The following is a 25,701-nucleotide window of genomic DNA, read 5'->3' as shown; positions in this document are numbered from 1 at the left end:
AAGGTACAGTATGCAGTGAGACGATGATTGTGCAATGTCCCGAAAACACCATCCAAAGGGACATGTTTTAGGCCGGTTACACACTGCACTGGTCTCGCGAGCGTGGCGTTTCTGTTGCGTCTCAGCTGCGTGGATTTTTCTGTGTCCTACACACCAGAAGCGTGTCTGACGCGCCGCTGCTCCTGCTGCTAGGTACAGGGAGGGATGATCTCGGGACATAACGCCGACAGATTCAAACTCAGAAAAATGGCTAAGTGGGCTGTCTGTGTAGCTGTAAAGAGCCTATACAGCCTATCTGATGTTGGACCGTCACTCACGTTGTTATCGTAGCCTATCCTACTACCCTTTATATATAGCCTACTGATTTGATTAAAGCAAGACAACATCGGCAGTATTGACTGCAAAATATGTTACAGAATATTTCGTTCTGACCAGTGCAACATTTGAAATGTTGTATTACATTTATATCTACATTGATATCAAAACCTAGACTTTCAAACATCAAGATGTCATTTATTAATATGCATTCGCGTCTAAATGACATATAAACATATTTTCCTATTCTATTTTGCCTGGAAACGCTTCCAACACGCTCGCGTCTCGCGTGAAAAATAGGCGTCGGTTCTATTTCTAGCAGGCACGCGTCTCAGGCGCGGCTCGCGCAGCTCACCCCGGCAGTGTGTAAGCTGTAACCTGTTAACATGGGAGCCAAAATATAAACGGACAAGCCACGCGGCTGACACGCTCGCGCGACGTAAAATACACTTCATTCAAAGTTGACAGAAACAAAATAAAACTATTAAAAGATTTCTTGGTTCTTCCTTTCACCGTTCCAAAAATCACCACTCTGGTTTGGTTGAAATAAACCCTTAATTTACCCACTCACATCTGAAAATATGCTGGCTCTATACACGCTAAAAGTATGTCCATTTCAATAGAGTGTGGGGGGTTTGGTGATGGTGATTCATTCATTCTGCACTGGCCTGTGATCCTATATGGATCTCTAGTGGAACTGCAACCAGTTCAGAAGCCGGAAGTAACGAGAGAGTGGAACTTCTTCCTATATTAGAAATTCTTTGGTAACGCTCAGCCCTCACCGGAAAAGTGCTTCTAATATCCTTCAGTGGTCTCAGTCAAGGGGGTAAGCTTCGCTTCAGAACTCGAAGATCCGATGGCGCCATTTTGTTGCTACAAAGCGATCACCTCCTGTTAGCATTCCACTGACCGCCATTTTTTTTTTTACGTCACTTGACAGCGAATAACTTTACATCTGAAGCGTTTGAAGACTATATTTGTCCGTTGTTTATTTCTAAAGAAACACGACAATGTATAAAAGACTCCATTACCTTGTAACTCACGTTATGGCTCCGTAGCAGACGTTTTTGTAAAAATAGGCTAACGATTGTGTAATAACCAAGTGACTTACTGTCGCACAGTAGAGGAATTACCGTATAGTACAGGAGAAGCTCGCAGGCAGTTTCGACTTACATTAGCCGTTTAGTTTTAATTACTAATGTTAACTAGCATGTTAGTTAGCAATAATTAGCCTGTGCTTATGTTATCTCCTGACATATACCTACACTATCCGTCTCTGTAAGACTGGGAATGATTGAGATTTCTCTTGGCACAGCTACCAGAAAACTTACAACTTTCAGACACGTTGCTCACGTCACATTTACGTTGTCTCTGTCAGTTGGAGGCTGCGCAGTAAAGCAAGAGATCACCGGAAAAGTGCTTCTAATAGCCTTCACTGGTCTCCGTCCAGAGCAACGGGGTCTATTGGTCCATTATATATGTCAATGGTCTCAGAACAGAGCAACGGGATCTGTTGGTCCATTTCTTTAACTGTCTATGTACACAAACTGTCTATGAATACCGGAGCTAAAGTTACACGGGAAGAACCCCGGAAGAGCCGTCCAACCTCTCTTGAATAACGTTTTCGAAAAGAAAAGCAACTTTACCCGGTTCACAATCACGGAGTTACCGGTGTAAAGTTTAATACATAATAATAATAATAACAATAATAATAAAGGAATTAACCCATTGCCACTTATAAACTTAATTAGACTAGTTAATGATACAGCTTCGATCACAATTTTCATTTGTAATACCATAAACAGGAAACACGAGTGAATGTAAATTAGCTAACGTTACTGCAGTTACTGCAAAGTTACAGCCTGCCAGTTAGCGTCACATAGGTAACAGTTTGAACGTATTACTTTATAACATACAGGTTGAACCAGCTATCAGTTTGCACTCATGCAAACTAAAAGTGAAATGCCATGTCATGGAAAATAAATCCAGTTACATACCAATGTCTCATCGTCCTGCACCCTTGTCTCCCATCGGTCTCTGTTTCAGGACATTGACGTTAATTTCCCACGATATCCCAAAACGTTTCGCAGCGACTAAACGAATACTATGAAGGTGAGTGTATAAAGACAGCTGGTGAAGCGCTCGAAGCGGTGTTCGTTACAGTGGCTTCTTCTTCTTGTAGGATTCCGGCAGTGTAGACGCCGCTAAGCGTATTACTGATCTCTACAGGTCAAAGTGTGAACTAAATTCTTACATACAGTAGCCTACTGTGTCATATAGGAACTGCTTTGGAGATCAGTTGATGTTTCTTACTATGTCCAAACAAAGATAAAACAGAAAAAGCCTAAATTCCAAGTCCTGCCAGCCTAACAAAGAATAGTTTTCTTCTGCCCTATACTACCCTGACATTCCTGCTGTGTGGCTTGTGGCTCAGAGGTATGTTGTTGCTCAACCACTAGATTGGTGGTTTGATCCCCTGCTCCTCCAGCCACATGTCAAAGTGTCCCTGAGCAAGACACTGAACCCCAAGTGGCCCCCTGGATGCTGTACTGTATAGCGGCCCCTAGGATGGGTTAAATGCAGTAATGGAATTTCACTACATTGTAGTTCACTACTGTGTGTATGTGACAAATTTAGAATTAAGTTTTGTTTTGAAATTTAACCCACAGTCTACACCAGGGGTGTCAAACTCAATTTCACTAAGGGCCACACTGGAAAAAGAGAATCACACCAAGGGCCAGACATGTAGAGTTTGTTGACAGCGTGTCACTTTTTTAAACATTTCCTAATTTTTTGTTGTTTTTGTTCCAACTTTTTGTGGCTTTCTCAGACATTTATCACCTTTTTGTAATTTTGTTGCTTTTTCCGACATTTTTGTACGCTTTTTGTTGCATTTTTGTTGACATTCATGTCAACAAAAGTCATCAAAAGAGTTCCTTAGCCATCATAGAATTTAGCAAATCAAGCAAAACAATGATAATTATTTTAACAACAACCTGTTTCACAGCCTGAATATGAAAACTCTCTGCTTCTGGGGGGATTTCTGAGTCTCAGTGTCTGACATATTCTGCTTTGAATGTAATATAATTACAGTTTAAAAAAACACTTTCCTGTGTTTTGGTTTGGCGCACAACTAGGTGGGCCAAAATTTATTGTGAACCCAAATTGATATACGGGCCGGATCTAAATCTGCAAGGGGCCGGATTTGACCCAGGGCCTTGAGTTTCACTGAATCCCTACCCAGCAGAGATTTTGAAGCCTCATGTGTTCCCCCAGTGTCTGTAGAGGACTACATACTAACACTCTTTGAATCTGTTTTAAAACAAACTCTACATTAAGCCCTCTTTTCCAGCTGGCACTGTCATCTGCAAACAAAGACAGACCAAATCCTCTCTCTGTTTTATAAATAATAAACTAGACTGCTAACAATTCCCTGCGGGGCTCCATTCTCTATTTCTATCTTTGGTTGCTCAGTGGCTCAACATCTGCAAATAGGTTGATTTTTAAAGAAATGCGTTGGTGCTCATAATACATCAAAAGTCGCACAGAGTTTAAAACGCCATACTATGGAACACTGAAAAATCAAAAAAGTCTAGTTTAGCACCTATTTTAACGAGTAACATTTTTTTCTTCCTTGATCGCGCACCTTCCTCCACCCCGCCTCCACGCAGTTGCTAGTAGCCAAGGAGGACAGGAAGGATTAAAAAAACATGATGGACTCTTCAGAAGAGGTAATTATCTTCACTCGAGTTTCTGCGCGTGAAAGTTGCCAGACAACGCAATCTTCTGAATATAGTCATACTGAGAAATACAGAGAGAGTTGTATGGAGCAGCACAGGGAGGTCTTACATTCAGTCATTTCTAAAGGGAGTAATGTATTATGGAATGGACGCTGAAATAAACTGCAACACATTCTGTAATAAATGTCTCACTAGAAACACACTTACTGTATAATCAGGGGTGGAAGAAGTAAAAGTACTAATACAACATGTACAAAACTCCAAAACAGTGAAGCCGGTGCCTCTGCAACCGCAGTTTCACCGTGTAGCACCAGTAAAGACAGTAATGAGAAGCCAAGCAACTGTGTCGACTGAGAAGGTACAATAATATTACAGAGTTTTGCGCAAATATGACTCTAGGGGTAACTTACACTACTGGTCAAAAGTTTGGGGTCACTTAGAAATTTCCATTCCACTCTGTTATAGATAGAATAGCAGCTGAGATCAGTTGCATTGTTTGTTTAACAAGAGCAGCAGTTTTCAGATTACATAATGTGCTTACATAATTGCAAAAGGGTTCTCCAATATTTTCTAAATTAGCCTTTTAAAATGATATCAGATTAGTAAACAGAATGTGCCTTTGGAACATTAGATGAATGGTTTTGCAATTATGTAAGCACATAATGTAATCTGAAAACTGTTGCCCTGATTAAAAAAACAGTGAAACTGATATCAGCTGGTATTCTGTCTGTAATGGAGTGGAATTGAAATTTCTAAGTGACCCCATACTTTTGACCGGTAGTGTATGTTCATGTGTAACATTATTCAGCTGTTGTGTGATGTGCTGTGCTTAGCGTTGATGCTAACGATGCTAACATTAGTTGATAAAGGTTTGTAAGGTTCCAAACTTATATAATTCAAGTCTATATACTGTATATACAGTATATAGAATCCAAATCCCGAAATCTGGCCCTAATTGTCCCGAAAATTAGAGCAAAGTCTTAAGAGCAGACTCTCGAATAGTTATAGTCTGATAGAACATTAAAAACTGTTCATGGTGATTGAGTCGTCCTGCAGCCAGCTCCCGTCGGCTGCTCATTGGCTATACAAATAAGACATAATATCAATGAAAAATAGCAATGTTTGTTATCAAAATTCACGCGAATTTTGATAACAAACATTGCTATTTTTCATTAATTCATTCATACATTTTTTAAATGGAGGCCCATTCTGGTGTCGCGGGGCCGATGACCACGTAGCTAAAAAGCAAAAACATCTCTTAAGTGCAGGCAGCCACGAAAAGGAGTGATTGGATTGGATGTTGCTGATGTTAAAGAGCAATCATTGTGTTTGTTTTATTTGTTTCATAATGACACTTGAGTTCATGATTTTAATGATTTTGTATTTGTATTTTAGGGTTGACAGATAGTTGAATTCCTGAATAAAAATAATAATCATTTTGGTGCAGAGTTTTGAAATCCATGTTACCCCGGGAATTGTTACGTATTGTGAGCCCATCCCCACTAACACAGAACGTTTAGGGAACGTTAGGGAAGGTTAGTTCAAACCAAACCAAAAAAGGGAACCAACCAACTGAAATGTTCTCCTGTGGCCATAGTCCTGCCCTACCCTGCCCTAAGATTAACACTATATAAATGCATAAACTCAAATATCATTATAACTGAACTTCTCTTACAAAATGAGATTGTACAAGTTCTCCACTTTGTTCTACATGTCTAATTTGTATTTCTATATGTTTTACAGCCACTGCCATCCGTTGCATGCTACGGCGAGTGGCAGCCAATGACGTTCTAAAACCGTATAGCCTGCGGGGCAGAAAGGCAAAGAAGGCCTTCCAGGACCTGACAATCTGAAGGGTTATAACAGGCAGATGTTATTTTATTGTTCACATCAGTATTATGCTTAGCTTGGCTGATAAGAGGTTTTAATTTGACTTGTAACTTTGCTTCATTTTGACTTCTACTCTAGCGGCCTCGCAGAAAAACTTCCCTGCGCTGACTGCAGCAGACGCAGCAGACCCCACAGTGCTGCCCCCCCCTCACAATATCCAACAGTCCAGTGTCAAAGGTGGACTCATTCAAGTTTCTGGGCTCCATCATTTCCCAGGACCTGAAGTGGGAGTCCAAAATCAACGCCATCCTTAAAAAGGCTCAGCAGAGGATATACTTCCTACAGCAACTGCGGAAGCATGGCCTACCACAAGAGCTATTGACCATCTTCTAAACTGCTGCCATCCTCCTGCCTCCTCCCCTCTGGCAGGCACTATCCCTGCACACAAAAACAACCAGACACAAGAACAGCTTCTTTCCCACTGCCATCACTCTCCTGAACTGCTGATAAGTAGGGTCATCCCCACTTTGGCCATTCACCTACACATTACATACTTTATAATTCCAATATACATCTTGCACGCTACATTTGCACTATTACTTTGCACTCTACATCCCACTCCATGTGTACTTGTGTACTTGATATTATGTCTTATTTGTATAGTTGTATTTTTTGTATATTGTGTTGATATGTGCCTATATGTATATTGTTGTCTCTATTGTACAGTATGTCTATAAGGCCAATAAAACTGATTATGATTCTTATATATATATATATATATATATATATATATATATATATATATATATATATATATATATATATATATAATATATATATATAAGAATCAGAATGTATTTTTTTTGGTACCATGGTTGTTAAAGTTTTTTGAAAGTTAGGGAATGTAAAAAAGAACGTTAGGGGAACGTTCCCTAAAGGTGGCATCGTTAGGGGAACGTTCCCTAAAGGCACACCTCTCAGGCAACGTTCCGTAACCAAAAACTAACGTTATAAACTGTTAGCTGGGATTGGCTTTCCAAACCTAGCTACGTATTTGTAGAGATGATGGTCTTATTTTGAAAAAGTGCGACCGGAAGTACTGCTTTCTCTCTTGTCAGCGGACCATAGGCAGTTTGACAGTGGTACTTGAAACGGCTGTCAAGGCACCATTCTCTCTAACGTTGTACGACTCAGTGAACAGTGTACTACTCGTAGCATGGCATCTGAAGAGCTAGCTAGGAAGCTGCAGTCGCGGCTGACCACTTCGCAGGAGGCTGAGCCGAGGCCGGAGCGCGAACAGAGCCCGGTCCGACCCAAACCGCAGGAGGCCGAGGCAGCCTGCGGCGACTCATCCTCCGAGCTGTCTGCCAAACTGACCCGCAGACAGGACATCAACGAGGGCAACGCTGCTCCTCGACTGACCCGCATCTTCAACCCCTACACGGAGTTCAAGGAGTTCTCCCGCAAGCAGATTAAGGACATGGAGATGATGTTCAAACAGTAAGGTTGAAATGCTAAGGTTTTCTTTGTTTGTCCATTTAGCTACATACAACGGTCCGACATGTTAATTCTAACCCGTGTACCGTTAGCGGGGATTGGGGCTGAATGAGCATGATGAGATTAAGATGCTGCTGACGTGAAACCTCCCGGTGAACGCACAGGCTGACACTCTGCTCACTGATTCAAAGTGAGTCATCCACTGCTCACTATACAGACCCTCTGCAATATTAATGTTAGCTGGCATTTTGTCCTTGCTAGTAACGTTACATATTATTCACCGTGTTGTGGGGTGAATAATCAATGTATTTATTTGTCACACGAAATCAAATAACGGTAAACATACAATTCCAGTTAAATGTAATCCGTCCAGCATATGCATTAAAACAGTAATAATTAAAGCTGAAAGCAGCGATGCACAGGCCCTCAATGTTAAAGTACAACGTCTGCAAATAGTCAAAAACTGCACAGTACATTAAATATGGCTGACTTTCTTGTGTAGCCTAGAAATCTAGACACACCCTATGGGCAGCAAATGTAATTTGCAGCCAGGGGGTCTAGCAACTCCCCGCTTGCGAGCTCGAAAAGCCAATAACATTGTGTATAGAGTCGGTGGGCGGGTTTAATATAATAGGCTCGTTCGAGATGAGCTAGGTCTGCGCAGAATCTATCACCGGCGATCGCTGCCCAATGCATGCCGATTAGAGTTGTGTCCGACTTGATCCTGACTTGTTCTGACGTCGTGCACAAGTGGGCAACGATAACCTCACGAGATCAAGGCAAGAGGCAGCGCAGTTGCTTTTCACCTAGTGATGGGACAACCGACTCTTTTACGTGAGTCGGTTCAACCGGACGGTCGTTGGTTGGCCTACCGAGTTAATAGATTCGGTCACCGGTTCGCGTTCCCTCGGCGGGGGGGGGGGGAAATCACGTTCCCCCGTCAGGAACCAAGACACCGCGGAAGACTCGAGTGGTTGCGGTCACTTTCGGTCTTGACATACTATTTACACACTCCTACTGACCGACACTAGACTCATGCAGTGGCCACGGTTACATTCGGTACCCTGGTGGGTGGTCTCCTCATGACAGTCTAACTACCATGTAGCAACATTCACTTCTAACATTTAACTTAACATAACTACCTGTCCTTCTGACAGCCTACCTATCACGTAACAAACATTTAATTTAACATAACTACTAAGACAACATGACGTGCATTTGTATATGATATCCATCGATAATGTAGTCTATGAATTTGTATGTATACAATCATCTAAGATGCACGAGAAATAAAGGCTTGGATCGGTTGATAACTCAAACTTGCCAAGAACCTAGACACCCGTTTGAATATAGACTCATGCAGTACCCTCGGTTATGGTCTTTACGGTCTCGTTCAGTAGCCTGGTGCGCGGTCTCCTCGTGACAGCCTACCTACTACGTAGCAACATTCACTTCTCTAACATTTAACTTAACAGAACTACCAAAATAACATGACGTGTATTTGTATGTGATGTACTGTACTTCCCTAGCCTCACATGGTCATACTCAGATTCTAGTCAGAATGTGAGTCTGAAACCGCTCCATTGGGCTGTGATTATGGGGCGTGTTCCAACCGAACCAGGAAAGAAAATGCCTCTGCATTCATTGGATAGATCTATAACCAATCAGAGCAACGGAACTCAACTCAACTGTTAACATAACCATAGACAGTATATAATGGACCAATAGACCCCGTTGCTCTGGACGGAGACCAGTGAAGGCTATTATAAGCACTTTTCCAGTGATCTCTTGCTTTACTGCGCAGCCTCCAACTGACCGAGACAATGTAAATGTGACGTGAGCAACGTGTCTGAAAGTTGTAAGTCTTCTGGTAGCTGTGACAAGAGAAATCTCAATCATTTCCAATCTTACAGAGACGGAGAGCGTAGGTATATGTAAGGAGATAACATAAGCACAGGCTAATTATTGCTAACTAACATGCTAGTTAACATTAGTAATTAAACCTAAACAGCTAATGTAAGTCGAAACTGCCTGCGAGCTTCTCCTGTACTATACGGTAATTCCTCTACTGTGCGACAGTAAGTGACTTGGTTATGATACAATCGTTAGCTTATTTTTACAAAAACGTCAGCTACGGAGCTATAACGTGAGGTACAAGGTAATGGAGCCTTTTATACATTGTCGTGTTTCTTTAGAAATAAACAATGGACAAATAGAGTCTTTAAACGCTTCAGATGTAAAGTTATTCGCAGTCAAGTGACGTAAAAAAAAAAAGGCGGGTAGTGTAATGTTAACAAGAGGTGATCGCTTTGTAGCAACAAAATGGCGCCATCGGAGGTTCGCGTTCTGAAGCGAAGCTTACCCTCTTGAACAGAACTCAACACTGTGTATCGTCTCCATAGCAACCACTCTTTGCACAATGCATTCGTTCTAACAGACTTTTAGATTTTTTTGAAGCTGGATATATCATTTCTTGCGTGTAAATATAAATGTGGATAACGTTAGTGATAGTGAGATGCTTGCTACAGTTGCATTTCTAGAGATGAATCGGCGAAAACACGTTTTATTTCTCTGATTCACGGCTTTGTTCTAACGCCGCTGGGCAATCTCTCTCTCCAGTCTCTCTCTATCTCGCTCCACCATATAACGCTACCATACTTTGTTATGCCGCTGGGCGCTCCCTCTCTTCATTCACTCTCTATCTCGCTCCACCGTATAACACTACCTTGCTTTCGGGCAGTTGTTGAGGTTCCTCCGCTGAGGATTTTAAAATGAATGCGCTGTCAATATCTTCTGTAACAGATGCGATGGTGGAATCTACACATCTCAATTCTCCAGCGGCAGACACCTGTTGTAAAATGTCAACCCAAGCGTTCTTTTGTGACGTGATTGATTCTGTTACTGTTGATCATCTGTCCGACAATCTGATTGGTCCGAACAGATCTTGTTTGGGCAATAATTGCTCCTCAACGGAGTAAGTCCAGACCTAACTTCCCGACCTCGAATGTTGTGGGCGGGGCTAAGTTCGGCTGGTATCCAGGCTAGTACTTCCCCATCGATAATGTGTGAATTGCCATGAACACAATCCTCTAAGATGCACCAGAAACAAGGCTTGGTTAATAACTCAAACTTGCCGAGAACCAAGACACCGCTTGATTACATTAGACTCGAGTGGGCCGACCGGTTGCACGGTTACATTAGACTCGGGCGGGCCGGGCGGTTGCATGGTTACATTAGACTCGAGTGGGCCGGCCGGTTGCACGGTTACATTCGGTCTCGTTCAGTAGCCTGTTGCGCGGTCTAGGTAGCTCATTTCCTGATTGATTCTACCACTACTGCTCCAGTAGAGGCACTAATGAGCTAGATTACTACACGCACAGTAGCAGAAGAATACCAGCTATACACAACGGCACGAATGAAGTAAAAAAAAAAAACAGGAGTGAGTCGGTTCATTGACGTATGGCACTCGAGTCTCCCGGTTCAATGACACGAGTCGTGTTAATTAACCGGTTCTTCAGTCAGTTCGTCAACACTATTTTCACCAAGGGGGTAAGCTTTGCTTCAGAACTCAAACCTCCTATGGCGCCATTTTGATGCTACAAAGAGATCACCTCCCGTTAGCATTCCACTGACTAGCATTCATTTTGACGTCACTTGACATCATCACATACATCTGAAGCGTTTAAAGACTCTATTTGTCCATTGTTTATTTCTAAAGAAACACGACAATGTATAAAAGGCTCCATTACCTTGTACCTCACGTTATGGCTCCTAAGCAGACGTTTTTGTAAAAATAGGCAAACGATTGTGTCACATATTAGAGGAATTACCGTATAGTACAGGAGAAGCTCGCAGGCAGTTTCGACTTACATGAGCTGTTTAAGTTTAATTACTAATGTTAACTAGCATTTTAGTTAGCAATAATTAGCCTGTGCCTATGTTATGTCCTTGCATATACCTATGCTATCCGTCTCTGCAAGATTCGGAATGATTGAGATTTCTCTACCAGAACACTTCCAACTTTCAGACATGTTGCTCACGTCACATTTATGTCGTCTCTCTCAGTTGGAGGCTGCAACGGGATCTGTTGGTCCATTCTTATATACTGTCTATGCTTTTCACCGACTGCAACTGGACTACAAGACCCGGGCGGACCCAGGGCATGCTGGGAAACGCCGGCCTCTCAGCTGATTGGTTCAGAATCGACTCAACCTGATGATGTTCTATATAACATTTTTATAGTTTTTGAATTGAAGGGATTTTAACTGATATTTGTCTGATTTAAAGGCTTATTCTGTACAGAACACATGTGTGGCTGATAGTTACATTTAGAAGTCAGAGAGACTAAATCTGTTCAGATTACGGATCATCTACAGTGTGTTGTTAATTAAAATCAGCAACAGATCGCATGTAGAGCATTTTGACAGCTACTCTGTCATAATAAAACTGGAGACTTGTGTACAAGCTGATATAGGGGTCTGATAACATTTTATTAAATCGGAATTGGACCACAGTGTTTCTGTCACTTCCTGTTCAGCCTGAAGGCTGCTAGAAACAGCTGGAAACTGTCCGATTTGACAGCAGATTTTTGTCACCGCCCCCGGCTGCTGTCACCTGCTCTGGTCCACTCTACAGGCGAGGCGCAGTTCATCTCAAACTAGCCTATTGACAGCAGGGTTACAACGGTTCTGTGTGAATTCCCTGCTACTTGAAAACAAAGAAGATGGCTGCTGCTGCTGGCAAACAGCGGTCTTTTGAATCGGCTTTGGCCGGGACTCTGCAAGACTTGGAGTTAAGCTTTTCTTTGAGAAAAGAACAAAGAACGGCACTGAAGTCATTCTTAAAAAAGGAAGATGTGTTTGGAGTTTTGCCGACCGGATACGTCAAAAGTTTAATTTATCAACTAGCTCCTCTACTTTCTTCGTTGATCTGGTTTGTTGTAGCGCTGTATCTTATTGCGTGCAGAGGGAACTTTAGTTCCAAGACCCAATATCTTGATGTGGGTCTGGCTTGTCAGTCTATTTCTGTTTTGTTTAGGTGAGGCTTTTTTGTAAGAATTGCATTCATCTTAGTGAAGCATACTGCAAAGGCTTTGAAATTGTGTAGGGGTGCCCCTTTGTTATACCCAAGACCCATAAAATATAAATATTTTCAACTGGTATTCTCAATTTCACACTCCCTTAATTTCCTTACATTAATGTAGCATTTAAAAGGCTATTTCTTTTAAACGGAGTCCAGCGTAGTGCTCACTCAACATAAATGGCTACTTTACAACACTTCCAGCAAACTTCATTAGGAACAATGAGGGCAAAATAACATCCCCGTTTTAACTGTTTTAACCAAATATTCTCTGGTCCATCTCAGCTAAAAAACACAAGAATCCATCAGCGTGTCATTCATTATCGAGCCTGCTTGTAGCTGTTAGGTTATCAACAAAATTATCATAATTTCACTTGTTCTACTGTCTTTAGCAGTTCAAGTTAGATACCTGACTATCCTGCTGTCACACACGCGAACTAGGCTAACATTAACCAGAGACAGTTACCTCAGTGATGTTGGTTGGTTGATTGTTTTGGGGTCATGGTTTTCAGTTCGGCACATTTTTGGTACAGAGCCCCCTTTAGCCAATTTCAGCATAGTTTTTATTTTTTTATTTGGAAAACACGATTATCTTAACAAAATTCTAGCTAAGAATTAGGGGTGGCACGGTTCACAAAACCCACGGTTCGGTTTGTATCACGGTTTTAGGGTCACGGTTTTCGGTTCTGTACGGTTCTCTTTATTTTTTCTTTTAATCTTTAACACTCCAGAAATATACTTCAGCATATGATATATATAGCTTAATTATCCACAATGTAGGATACAGTATTACATAATTATGTAGTTATATCATGTAATCATGCACAAACTGAATTTGACTTGACTCTAAGCACATTATTGGGACCATCTCTGAGGAAAGCTAGATGAGATTTTGATACAGCAAGAGGGAAGACATTGATGATTTCTTTTCATTTATTTGGCAAAAAAAGGATAATGTGTATTGCCATCTACAGGAACTTATGTGCCTTTTTAGCACATGAAGATTGAAATATTGCAGAATATCAATTGAAATAACTTGCATTTATCAAACTGCCAACTTCAGTGTAGCTCTTACAAAAATTGTATCCTTTAAAAGAAAAAGAGAGGAACTCTTAAAGCTCTGTCTTTTGAATAAGTCAGAATACGTTAAACATAAAAAAAGTTTACATTGTTAGTTAATTTCCTATCCTGGGCTGGGACACACATTCATACGGTTTGATAAAGTACTTATTGGACTTTAAGTTATCATTGCACTTAAAATAATGAGCGTCGCTGTCCTCAATTTAGGTCCTCCTGTACGTCTCTTCTCCGTTTCTTTTGTGTGTGTGTGTGTGTGTGTGTGTGTGTGTGTGTGTGTGTGTGTGTGTGTGTGTGTGTGTTTTAACGACTTTAAGGCCTGTTCACACCGGGACGAATTTCCAATTTCCAACAAATGACATAACATTATTTATAATAAGTTTATTTGATTCACAGCTGCTACATAGTGTTTTGACCTTGACAACCCAACTGCATTTTACTGCAAACTTGCGACTAGTTAACTTTCTAAAGCAGGCACAATCGCTTGTTTCTAAGAGTCAGGTCGGGACTCCAGCATTAACACACTGACAACATTTTATTCAGAATATAAAATATTTTTATAGCACTTTTTAATGTGTGATTGTGTAAAGGTGTTCATGAGATAGATACCAACCTTTCGTGAACTTGTGAATTTTGCCGGCCATCTTCTCTCCTTTATGGAGACAGACGCTTTGAGCACAGTGGGCTCGATGGTGTTTTAAGCCTCCAATGTTGCCCTCCAGGCAGCTAACCCTCACCTTAACCTATGCCTTAAACTTAAACATAACCATTGCTGCCTGGAAGGCAACGTTTGGGGCTAAAAACACCAAACACACCAAACACCACGGTGGAGGTGTGTGTGTCAGAGCAGTTAAAGGAGCACTGAGCGTGTTTTAAATAGCGTTTAAAAAAGCGTTTTTCCTTCTATTTTCATGTTCCTCTGCAAGAAAATACAGTTCCAGATATACTGTGTTGCTGTCGGCAGATATTATAGTGATGTTATTTTAATTATATGTTGAAACCCTGCATCCTCGACGACTGCATATCTTTAACTATAAACCCAGCCAATGTTTTAGTTCTGGACAGCATGGAGAGGATGATTAAATGCTGCGTCGAGGTGGAGCTGCTCTTTCCTACACGACTCCTCCAGGCTCCATCAATGGACACACTGGTGACATGTCTCCCTAGATGCGCCCTCATATTGGAAGTAATGTCGCTAGCATTAGCCACACATGTTGAACAGTGCCTGCACACAGTCGGCGCTTTAACCACCACTTTTTTCTGTCATTGTCAGGTAACGCTAAATCTGTGCTCCCATACAGCACATCAAGACCGTTCATGCAGCTAACGTTAGTCTGGTGGAGAAAACCATCTGGAAGGGCTTTGAAACAAAATTTACCATTTATAAGACCCTTTTTTCTTTTTTCTTTTTTCTTTTTTTTTTATCCATGGATATTTGTTTCTGCTAGTCATCCACTCCCGTTCCACCGTCTCGTCCGCACCACAGCTAACCTGGTCCTACCAGACTCTTGTACATTTCATTTGTACAGAGAGTCTGGCCACTCTCCATTGACAAGCGTTAACTTCCTTGAAGGCGGGTACTCTGTTGAAGTTTAAAACTATTGGATCTGCCCAGAGCCACTCTGGATCTGTCAGAGTGGCTAATGTTTGGTCGTGACGTATGTCATGCGCATGTGCAACAAGAGGGGAGAACGACAACAACTATCAGCTTATATTTAGCATTAGCATTGCTAGTGTTAGCCTTAGCCAACTCCTTCACCATTAACCGGCAATTTCCACTGGATGCGGAACGTCTGCGGAACGTCTGCGGAACGAACGTCTGCGGAACGAACGTCTGCGGAACGAACGTCTGCGGAACGTCAACGGAGTCATTAGGTTTCCATTAAAGTCAATGTGTGTATTTCCACAGACTGCGGAACGTCTGCATCCCTACTCGTCCAAATTCCGTCACTCCACAGCCCTCCGGAGCAGATACGCAGAGCTTCTATTTTTGACAGACGACGGAGAGCTCCGCAGCAATTCAGCACATGGCAGATAGTGTGGGACAGGAATTCGAGCACAGAAACAAAATAAATATCCAGTTAATTTTCAAAATAAAATACACCGTGCTCACGGCGGATCATATTTCCCTGCACTACACCTTGAAAACACAGCACAGAGTTGTTTCCCCTCTACTCCTCTGGATGGAAACTAACTGTTGTTGGTTTTGTGGTTATATTCTACGTGAATTTGCGAGAACTTGTGGGTTCTCGTGACTACAGCTGTCAGTCAAGGCCGCAGCCGTTCCGCAACAATTCCGGACCTGGTGGGTATTGACGGATGGCGGAGCACGCAGCAGACACACAGCGGAGCCGGTCCGCAGCCGTTACGCATGCTGTGGAAATGAGGAGTAATGGAACGAGCTGGAAAATCAAACCTTTCCCAAACCCCGTGGGGAGGAGGGCCACAACATCATGGCTACCAACACAACTCAGCAAATATTGTTCTTGCTTGGGCTTTAACTTCTGGATGTTCTGCATCGTTGCCACAACTGACCGAATGGCTTCGCTCGCATCTTTCTAGTGCACAACCTCACAGTCATCGTTCTCTGCCACTTCCTCTGTTCGCTGATTGGACCGGCAAATATTTGGCCGGAGAAAACCCAAGGATATACCATCCATTTTTGTGCGCCTATTCCCGAAACCCTTGAAATACGTACATTTTCACCAGATTTGATGCAACCGCCAATTTTGGTGAGTTTTTGAATATGTTAAGTCCCTCAAAAAGGCAATTCATTTGCCGAGAAAATAATAATAATTCCTTCAGTTTCAATAGGGCCTTCGGCGCTCGGGCCCTAATAATAATTAAAGCTGCAAGCAGCAATCAAAGGGCCCTCGCCTTCTTACTTCTTACTGGCGGATGCATTTGCGCGGCACTCAGACACTGCAAATCATGGTCATTAGTTATTAAAGGGGGCGTGGCTTAAGCATATGAGGCAGGGCAAACCATCACCAATTAAAAACAGGAACTCTTTGCTGAGTTCAATGATACCTCTCACAAGAGTCTACCTTAAATGGTTCACAAGTTATGAAAGGGGGCTTGGTCAGTGTACATGGGTGTGGCTAGAGTATAGGAAGCGGCTCAATATCACATATAGACCACACATTCTAAGTTTCATGTAAATCGGAATAACTTTTGCCAAGATACAACCATTACTGTTTCAACAGCCACCTACAGGAAGTTGGTCCTCTATAACTTGCACATTGTGCTATCAAAAGAATTTTGATAGCTACAAGGATCCACCGAGTCTATATCCAAGTTTTCATGCAGATTGGACTCACGGTCCAAGAAGAGTTAGACAAAGTAGATTTCCCATATATCGCGATGTGGTTAATAAATAAAAAAAAATTCTAACCGCGGCATCTATTGGCCGATTCATGCTAAATTTGGCATGGATTCTCAAGCCCCTATGCGGAACAACTGTGTTAGTTTGGTGGCAATCGGAATAAATCTTGGTAAGATACGCAACTTCCCGTTCCAACAGCCCCCTACAGGAAGTTGGTCCTCTGTAGTTTGCGCATTGTGTTAGCCATCAAAATTCTTTTGATAACTTTTTGTCATGAGGGTCCACCGAGTCTACGTGCACATTTTTGTGCAGATGGGACTCACGCTCTAGGACACCCATCGTCAACTGGCGGCCCCGCAGGCCACATCTGGTAGGGGTGCAAGATATATCGACTCAATATCGTTATTGCAATATCACGTTGCGCAATATTATATCAAGGGGTGCAAGATATATCGACTCAATATCGTTATCGCAATATATCGGAAGTGTAAGTATGCAATATATCGAAAGTATAAGTATGCAATATATTTTTTATTTTGTGGAGCGCTGCGTCCCGTCCGTTGGTTGTGTGGGTTAGTTGTGTTTGATTTAGAGCCCGCTTGAAAAGCTGTAATGTTCATGTTTCATTGGCCAGTTACCGTGCCACTCGCACATGTTAGTGCACATCAGCGCATGGGTCCACTACGTGACAAACCCTATGGAGCGTACCACGTGATGTGTGTGCAGATTTCAACAGAGTGACAGTGTAAGTGAAGAAATAGATAGCAACAAAATGGAAGGAATCAGAGAAGCGAAAGAAAAGTTTTGTCCTGTTCTCTTTATGTATTTATTTATTTTATACTGTACAACCAGTAAAACATAATTCGTTATTTATTTATGTTGTACCAGTCCAATATGACTGTCAGTTGAAATAAACCTTGTGTTGTAAGAAAACTTGTTTAATTTGTTATTAGTGCTGTCAGTTAAACGCGTTATTAACGGCGTTAACGCAAACCCATTTTAATGGTGTAAATTTTTTTATCGCGAGATTAACTTTCTTTCTGGCCCAGCAAACTTTGTAGTTTTTTTCACATGCTGTTGCAACAACTAGTAACGTTAGAAAAACTACAACACCACACCGGATCTAGCTAGACTGGAAACAAAACAACAGGCACGCTGCGCACACTTGTTTGCACTTGCTTGCGAGCCGGCCAAAGAGTAGTACATACCTGCAAACTAGTTGCTTTTTGACGAAAATCGCCGTTTTGAATGGGGTCCGAGACCCGGTGATAATACGGCACCGGTGCCTTTAAAGGAGAACTCCGGGCAAGTTTTACGTTAATCTTGATTGCTATACGTATATGAGTACTGCCGATAGCAAAAAAAACGAGCCGAATCGGTGCTAGCAACACGGAGCTGCTGCAGCTAATGCCGAGAGCTCCCACTCAGCTAAAACGGCAGTTATGGGGGCATAAGATAAAGAGTGCTTTTGTGCCTCTTAACAGACACAAAATGCAATTAAAATGTCTGTGCAACATAAACAGGGACCTTACATGACAAGATGCATTTAGCAACTTAGCTATTGTTTAAATTCACCTACCCTCTTAGCTGCTAGCAGCTGGATTAAAGGCGGTTAAAATGTTTACAGCGGTGTGGGACGGCTGTGGCTCAGTGGTAGAGCGGTTGCCTGCCAATCGGAAGGTTGGTGGTTCAATCCTTGGCCCTGCAGTCCCATGTCGAAGTGTCCTTGGGCAAGACACTGAACCCCAAGTTGCCCCTGATGCTGTGAATCGGAGTGTGAAGGAGTATCTGATGAGCAGGTGGCAACTTGTAGGCAGCCTTGGCCACAACGTATGAATGTGTGTGAATGGTTCCTGTACAATGTTAAAGCGCTCTGAGTAGTTGTTGAGACTAGAAAAGCTATATAAGAACAGTCCATTTACATTTTAAAGTGTGTCTGTATTTCACTGGAGAGGATTTCAACACCGGACTGTAGCTGCCGTTGTCTGAAAATGTCATGATGTCATGTTGCTCGCCTCGCCAGCCTCGTGGTTCATTCACTGTAATTGTAAAATACCCTTTTCACATCCAGTGGTTGTTTTCACCATTTTGTGCTCCTTTTTTTTAGATCAACTTTTTATTGGTTTTATATTTTTGAACAGACAAATACAATTGAACAAGGTGCTCCTTTTTTAAACGATACAGAACGATACAGAGAGGATTACTAGTTTCTTTTCTGTAAATAGGCTACAATTAAACCTTTGGGAGTAAAAAGTCCATACTTATCAATGCACTCACCTGTGTAGACCGGAATAAACATGTAGAAAGCGATATTTCAGTCTGCTCTGTCTGCTCAGTCCACTCTTGTCCACCGTGCTGTTTTATGCAAACACAGCTCTACTCTGCAAATAGCGAATTTTTACAAACAAGCTAAAACAAAAGCTGTTGGTTTGTAGTCTAACTATTTATCTTAGTTTGCCGGGAATCTTGAAATTTGGACAAATTCTTGTAAACTTAACTGCTGGTTGAACAAACCAAACTCTCCGCTGGAGCGGTAAATCTATGGAGGTATTATAAGACCAAAACAGATGCATGTGGCTTCGTCGGATTGAGCCTTTCATAAAAGAGCTCATCTTAACCCAGTAAGTTTACAGGAGAGACCTGCAGTCACTCTGAGAGTCCTGGCATCCGGTTGTTGGTGAACTCATTCAGGCTTCCTGTTTCCGCTTTGTCGCGCGCCGCTGAAAAAAGAGCCGTGCGCGACCTCGGCTTGGCCGGATATTTTGACGTCACAATGTCGCGCGCCACCTTGGATGCATACGCAACCAGATGTTCGAATAGTTCGAATATTCTGTGTTATTTTAGAGGGAATATTCAAACGTCATTTTTGAGCAATTTTGACAGCCCTAGTCCATTTGTCATTAAAGCTGGGCTTTTCCACGTCAACTTTTCGCTTCAGCCTCTTTGACAATGACAATCTGACAACACCCGTTTCTTTCTGCAAGCATTTTCCACCAATCGGGACGCTGCATACTACAACAATGTTTCCATAATCATAGACATCATTTTTTTTCTCTCTCTCTCCACCCTGGCACATTCGCTAACGTGTGGCTGCTGTGTGCGCAATATGCATGGTGTGTGTGTGGCTGGCCGCTGTGTGCGGGAACCATCCGTATGATAGTTCCCGCATATGTGTGCAGAAGACAACAAGCTTGTTCGGATTCTCAACACATTATTATACATTCATTCCCTTAGATTGTTTGTATTTCTTTAAACCAATCACATCGTCTTGGGTGACAGTAAGTCCCGGATGCAGCGGCGGGGCCCTTGCCAAATAGATAGCTGAGACAGTAGAAAGGGAGGAGAATTACAGCTGAAATAGGCGGCCCATGGCGGGCTTCATCCTAATCCAGTCCAATTAGGCTTCAATCCTATCCAGTAAGTTGGACAACCCTCAGTTGTTGTTTTTTTGTCACACTGGACATGATACATCTGTCTGCCAAATTTTGTCATCTACATCCAATTCAAAGGTTGGAGCTTTGGCTCTAAAAGCTGTTGGGGATACTGTCGAGCCAACCTGAAAACAAGACCCACAAAACCTTTCACCTGTTCTGATACGTGAGTTTTGTAAGTTTTCAAGCACCTTCAGCCCCTTAAAAATGTGATTTACTTAAGAGAATTATAATAATTCCTTCAGCTACAATAGGGTCATTGCTCCGGCCCTTATAAAACAGGTCAAGGCATTGTAGATGGCCGTAGTCCTGTAAGGAACTGTGTGGTAATGAGTGTTCCTGTGTGTGTATGACTGTAATGCCTTCTCTGCTCATGCCCAGACGGCAGCAGAGAAACACTATGTTTTAAGCCTGCCTCTGGCATTCCTGTGCTCCCATAAAGAAGAGCCAAATTAGTCTATGGGTGCTTTGTGTTCCCAGGACTGGAATGTTGGCTGGAGAGGAAGCCCTCCCTCTGGCTGAATCAGTCCATAATGCAAATGAAGGGCTAATTGTGATCACTGTGTAAAGGTGGTCACTACATAAAGTCCCTTCATAAGCTTAAGGGATGTGATACTGACATGTGTTTCTGCTGTCTTTTTTGACAACACAGGACGTGGTGTGATGTTTGCATAGTGAGAAGTAGTTGTTGGAAACTTTTATAAAAATAACACTTTGTCATATTTGTTCAAACGAGAGCTGTCAATCTTCCTTTTATAATACCATTCGAATTCCATTTGATATTTTTTTTTAAATATTTGAATAATATTTGAATATTTAATGCTCAATAATGCAGCCTAAATATGTACTACACTACTCAGGCTTATGCATTGTCAATGCCACTACAAGCATGTGTTTGTTGTTACACGTTCTGTCCACTAGAGGGACTTCTAACATTAGCCTGGCCTTGAGGGGATCTGCATGAAACATTACCTACCAAGTGTAGTGAAGCGGCATTGTTGTAACGGCTAACGGTGCTCGGTTAGCACAATGACATCATGTTAGAAAGCACAGCCGAAATGATTTGTCTTAAACTAACGATGCTAACTGCATTAATAACCAAGCCAAACGTTGCTGTCACTACTATTTTAGTGATTTATAAGCAACCTTTTTCTTGCAGATTGTCACATTACTGAGAATACAGCTATTTGAAGGTAATATATGAAGTTGAAGCTAACTCTGTCAGCTGTAGGGCAGCTAACATAAACTTTAGCTTTCTCCATGAAGCTCCCAGCTAAGCTAACGTTACTATACCTATACTATACACAGTTAGAAAACAAGAACGAGCTAACTAATGTTAATATAAGCACTTTGGTTTGGTGGATGTCAATTTTAAAGTCCTGTTTAAACTATTTCCCGTCATTACGATTTCCAGCCGCAGCCTGTCACTCCCCCTTGTACTAACTTTACTCCGAACATAACGTTAGCTTAGACCTTGCAATGCCTTGTGTTTCTCACTCCCGCTAAGTTATTGTTCATAAGATGTAACATGAGTGACACATGCGGGTAGGCAAAGGCGAGAAGAGGGAGATTAGCTAACGTTTTTTACTATTCAAATTATATTCATACCTGCAAACTTGTCGCTTGTCGTGAAAATGTCATCCACGTAAATCGTGTAGATCCGAAGAGTTTTTATTTTTGGGTTTGGGGTCGGGGGTCCGAAGTCCAAGACCCGAGACCGGTGCTAATTAAGCCGGTGCCTTAACGACCGTTATCTAACTGTGCTTTATTTAGATGCCACTTAAATGCCTGCGCTTATCTCTGATGCTCCGAAAACGGACGTTAGAGGAAACTGAAACATCGCCGCACGGGACGATATTCACGGTAACACTACACTCGACAGCAGGTAACGTTAGCCTACCGTTAGCTAGCAGCTGGAGTAAACACGGTTACCTTTTTCAGCCCTTCTGAGTTTGCAGGTATGTATATTCGACTTTCGATATTTGTTCCAACAGCTCTAGTTCAAACTGTCACTATATCCTGATAGTACTACATGAGACAGATAATCTGTAAACTTTTTTTTTTAATCAAACTTTATTGAAGAATGTGGACAGACAGTAGGAACCAACATCTTCTGTACATCTTAACAGTCTACGTTCTAAACGAGCCAGGGTGTTACTAAAGAAATGAAAAAAACTTATAAAAATACAAATATTTTGTAAAGCTTACAAAGGTCATATGATCTAACAGCTTTTTTGTTTTGTACAGTTAGAAATGGAAAAAATTTATTGTTTCATTTTGGCAGCCAGCCAAATTATTAAATTGATCACATAATACTCTGAATAAAGCTTTCTATCATATTGAGTGAATCCAAACAATATATTTTCCCAAAGTAATGTGAATTGAGGTTAATATGAACAGCAATAAAATGTGATAATATGCTCCAAAGTGGCAAGACCAAAATAAATGTACCAGTGTTTCATTTAGATCTCCACAAAAAGTACAGCTGATATCAATGTCTTTTTTCATTTTCTGCAGATAATGGTTAGTTGGGTAAAATCTGTGGAGCATTTTGAAAGAGATCTCTTTAACTTTGTTGATTAACTTGTGTGGCAATAGCCAAAACTTTTCCCAACAAATCTCTTCAACATATGAAGACCAGTACAATAAAGCAGCAGGTGTACTCTTAAAAAGTTGACGAGTTGCCTTATTCTTACTTTTAGCTTGTAGTGAAAAACAAATATTCCCAACAATTGTTTATTTCACATTTAACAGTATAGGGTGATCACCAACTCCATTAAAACCTTTAAAGAGTGCAACAACAGCTGAAGGTATTGCATCAAAAACAATAGAGAATTCCTTCGGAGAGACAGGGATGCCGTAGTGATGAATAAACTCAACATAGTTATAAAGCTGACCACGCTGGTTGAGTAATTGACTTAGAAGCAATATGTTGTTGTCAACCCACTGCTGAAAGAAAATGGATTTATTTTTATACAAAATATATCTGTTCCAAATATAAAACCTATGAGGAGTAAAATTATGCATGTAAATCAAAGACCAAGTCAGCAGCATTTGTTTATGAAATAAAGAAAGTTTAAGAGGAATTGTGTCAATATTATAGGTGCATACCAACAAAAACTGGAGCCCACCAAGTGAGGAAAAGACATAATGGGGAATAAAATTCCACAAGGACTTTTAATCCAATTAATTTTGAAAGTGTTATTTAAAGTAGTAAAGTCTAGGAAACTGAGACCACCTTTACTGTACTCCTTCATTAAATCAGACTTTCTCAGATAGCAAGTGCGTTTTTTCCACACAAAATCATATAGAACTTTGTCTATACACATTTGTTGATCTACATATAAAGACAGTGCTGCGTATGTTGATCTTGATATTCCTTCAGCCTTCAAGAGTAGAATCCTGCCTTTTAATGATAAGTCATGTAAAAGCCAAAGGTTGAATTTCTTTCTTGTTTTTTCAACAATGGGAGTGAAGTTATTCTTGCATCTTTGGAGTTAATTTTTTATCAATCATTAATACTGTTTTTCACAGGAATATCAGCAATCAAATCAACATCACACTCTTAACCCATTTAGGCCTAAAACGCCTGCTAAAAAAGGCCTTTTTATGCCTAAGTACTTTTCTGTAAACCCCCTCCCAAAACCTAAGGGTTTCCAGAAATATTTGTAAAAAGCCTACTAAAATCTTAATTTCTCAGGCTGTATAGCAGATAAAAACATGAAATAAAAAGCATTTGAGAGCTTACTTCTTTGGCTTTCAACTTGACTGACTTTCTTGGCCATAATCTTCAACTGCATTTAAAAAAATCTATAAACAACAAAAATGACGCAGATGCGTGTTCAGGTCTTAAAGGTAAACACACACAGATGTGTGATCAGGTCTTAAAGGTAAACACACACAGATGTGTGATCAGGTTTGAATGGGTTAAGTGCTAGTAATTCACATTTTTTAAGATTTAAAAGGAGACCAGAAGCTTTACTGAAGACTTTTATTATAGTAATTGCTAGAGGAACCTGGGAGCTGTCTTTTAAAAACAGTGTTGTGTGATCTGCCAGTTGACTTAAAATAATTGTCTCATCAGCGATGGAAATACCCTGCAATTGACTACATTTAATATGATCACATAAAAGTTGGGCTGCAAGCAAAAAAAGGTAGGGAGATATAGGGCATCGCTGCCAAATTCCACATTTGATTTCAAATCTGGGCGATGAGACACGTTTTTAAGTTTAAGGGAGCAATTTGCATTATTGTAGAGAGTTTTGATTGCATTACAAAAGAAATCCCCAAAGCCAAACTTCTTAAGTGAATGATAGAGAAAATGATGCTTGACGGTATCAAAAGCCTTGAAAAAATCTAAGAAAAACACAAAGCTGTTGTCTGAAATTAAATATGAATGGTCAACTAGATCTAAGAACTGATTTGTGTTTCATCAATAAGAGAGTTTAACACTTTTTTTATTCTTCTAGCAAAGATCAAGGCCAACATTTTATAATCATTATTTAATGGACAAATTGGACGCCAGTTATCAATATAAAGTAAATCCTTGCATGGTTTAGGGATTAAAGTAATTAAACCTTGAGTCATATGCCAAAGTAAGGTATTGGTTGATATGCTTTCACTAAATACCTGCAATAAGAAGGGCGCCATCTGCTGGGAAAACAATTTATAAAATTCAGACGATAAACAGTCGGTCCCCGGGGACTTTTAAAAGTTCTAAACACTCACTGACCTCTGCCAGGGTTAAAGGGAGATCACAAAGATCCCTTTCTGAGTTGTCGAGTTGAGGGGTATATTGAGGAATATAGAGGCATCATTTTCGGAATATTCTGAAGGTATATTTTTGTAAAATGAGGAGCAAAAGTTAGATATTAACTGTTGATCGTCAGTTATAGAGTTGTCAATTTTTAACTCAGTAATGGTATTCATTTTTGCATAGTACTTTTCCAGTTTGAAGAAATATGAAGAATTATGTTCTAATTCTTCTAACCACTGCTTCCGAGACCTCATAAAAGCTCCTTCTGTCTTCCTCTTATACAGTGGTGTGAAAAAGTGTTTGCCCCCTTCCTCATTTCCTGTTCCTTTGCATGTTTGTCACACTTAAGTGTTTCGGAACATCAAACCAATTTAAACAATAGTCAAGGACAACACAAGTAAACACAAAATGCAATTTGTAAATGAAGGTGTTTATCATTAAAGGAGAAAAAAAATCCAAACCATCATGGCCCTGTGTGAAAAAGTGATTGCCCCCTAAACCTAATAACTGGTTGGGCCACCCTTAGCAGCAACAACTGCAACCAAGCGTTTGCGATAACGTGCAATGAGGCTTTTACAGCGTCCTGGAGGAATTTTGGCCCACTCATCTTTGCAGAATTGTCCTAATTCAGTTACATTAGAGGGTTTTCGA

General features: G+C 41.1%; 2 protein-coding genes across 3 annotated transcripts in view; one reads left to right on the top strand and one right to left on the bottom strand.

Moving 5' to 3' along the window:
* nlrx1 (NLR family member X1) overlaps positions 1 to 2,499 on the bottom strand; it is a 43,448-nt gene extending 40,949 nt beyond the window's left edge. Inside the window, exon 1 of the mRNA XM_028574349.1 lies at positions 2,313 to 2,499. The gene's annotated coding sequence lies outside the window, so the exon portion shown is untranslated. The remainder of the gene's footprint in view (positions 1 to 2,312) is intronic.
* A 4,361-nt stretch (positions 2,500 to 6,860) lies between these two features.
* efhd1 (EF-hand domain family, member D1) overlaps positions 6,861 to 25,701 on the top strand; it is an 81,862-nt gene continuing 63,021 nt past the window's right edge. For both annotated transcript variants that reach the window (XR_003692187.1, XM_028573454.1), the window contains exon 1: positions 6,861 to 7,385. Coding sequence is in view for 1 of the 2 variants with exons in the window: in XM_028573454.1 (XP_028429255.1) it covers positions 7,102 to 7,385 (284 nt within the window). In the remaining variant the exon portion in view is untranslated. The remainder of the gene's footprint in view (positions 7,386 to 25,701) is intronic.

This window comes from Perca flavescens, chromosome 3 (genome assembly GCF_004354835.1).
Source record: "Perca flavescens isolate YP-PL-M2 chromosome 3, PFLA_1.0, whole genome shotgun sequence".
NCBI lineage: Eukaryota > Metazoa > Chordata > Actinopteri > Perciformes > Percidae > Perca > Perca flavescens.
Note: the sequence above shows the minus strand (reverse complement) of the source record. Positions and strands in the feature narration are given on the sequence as shown.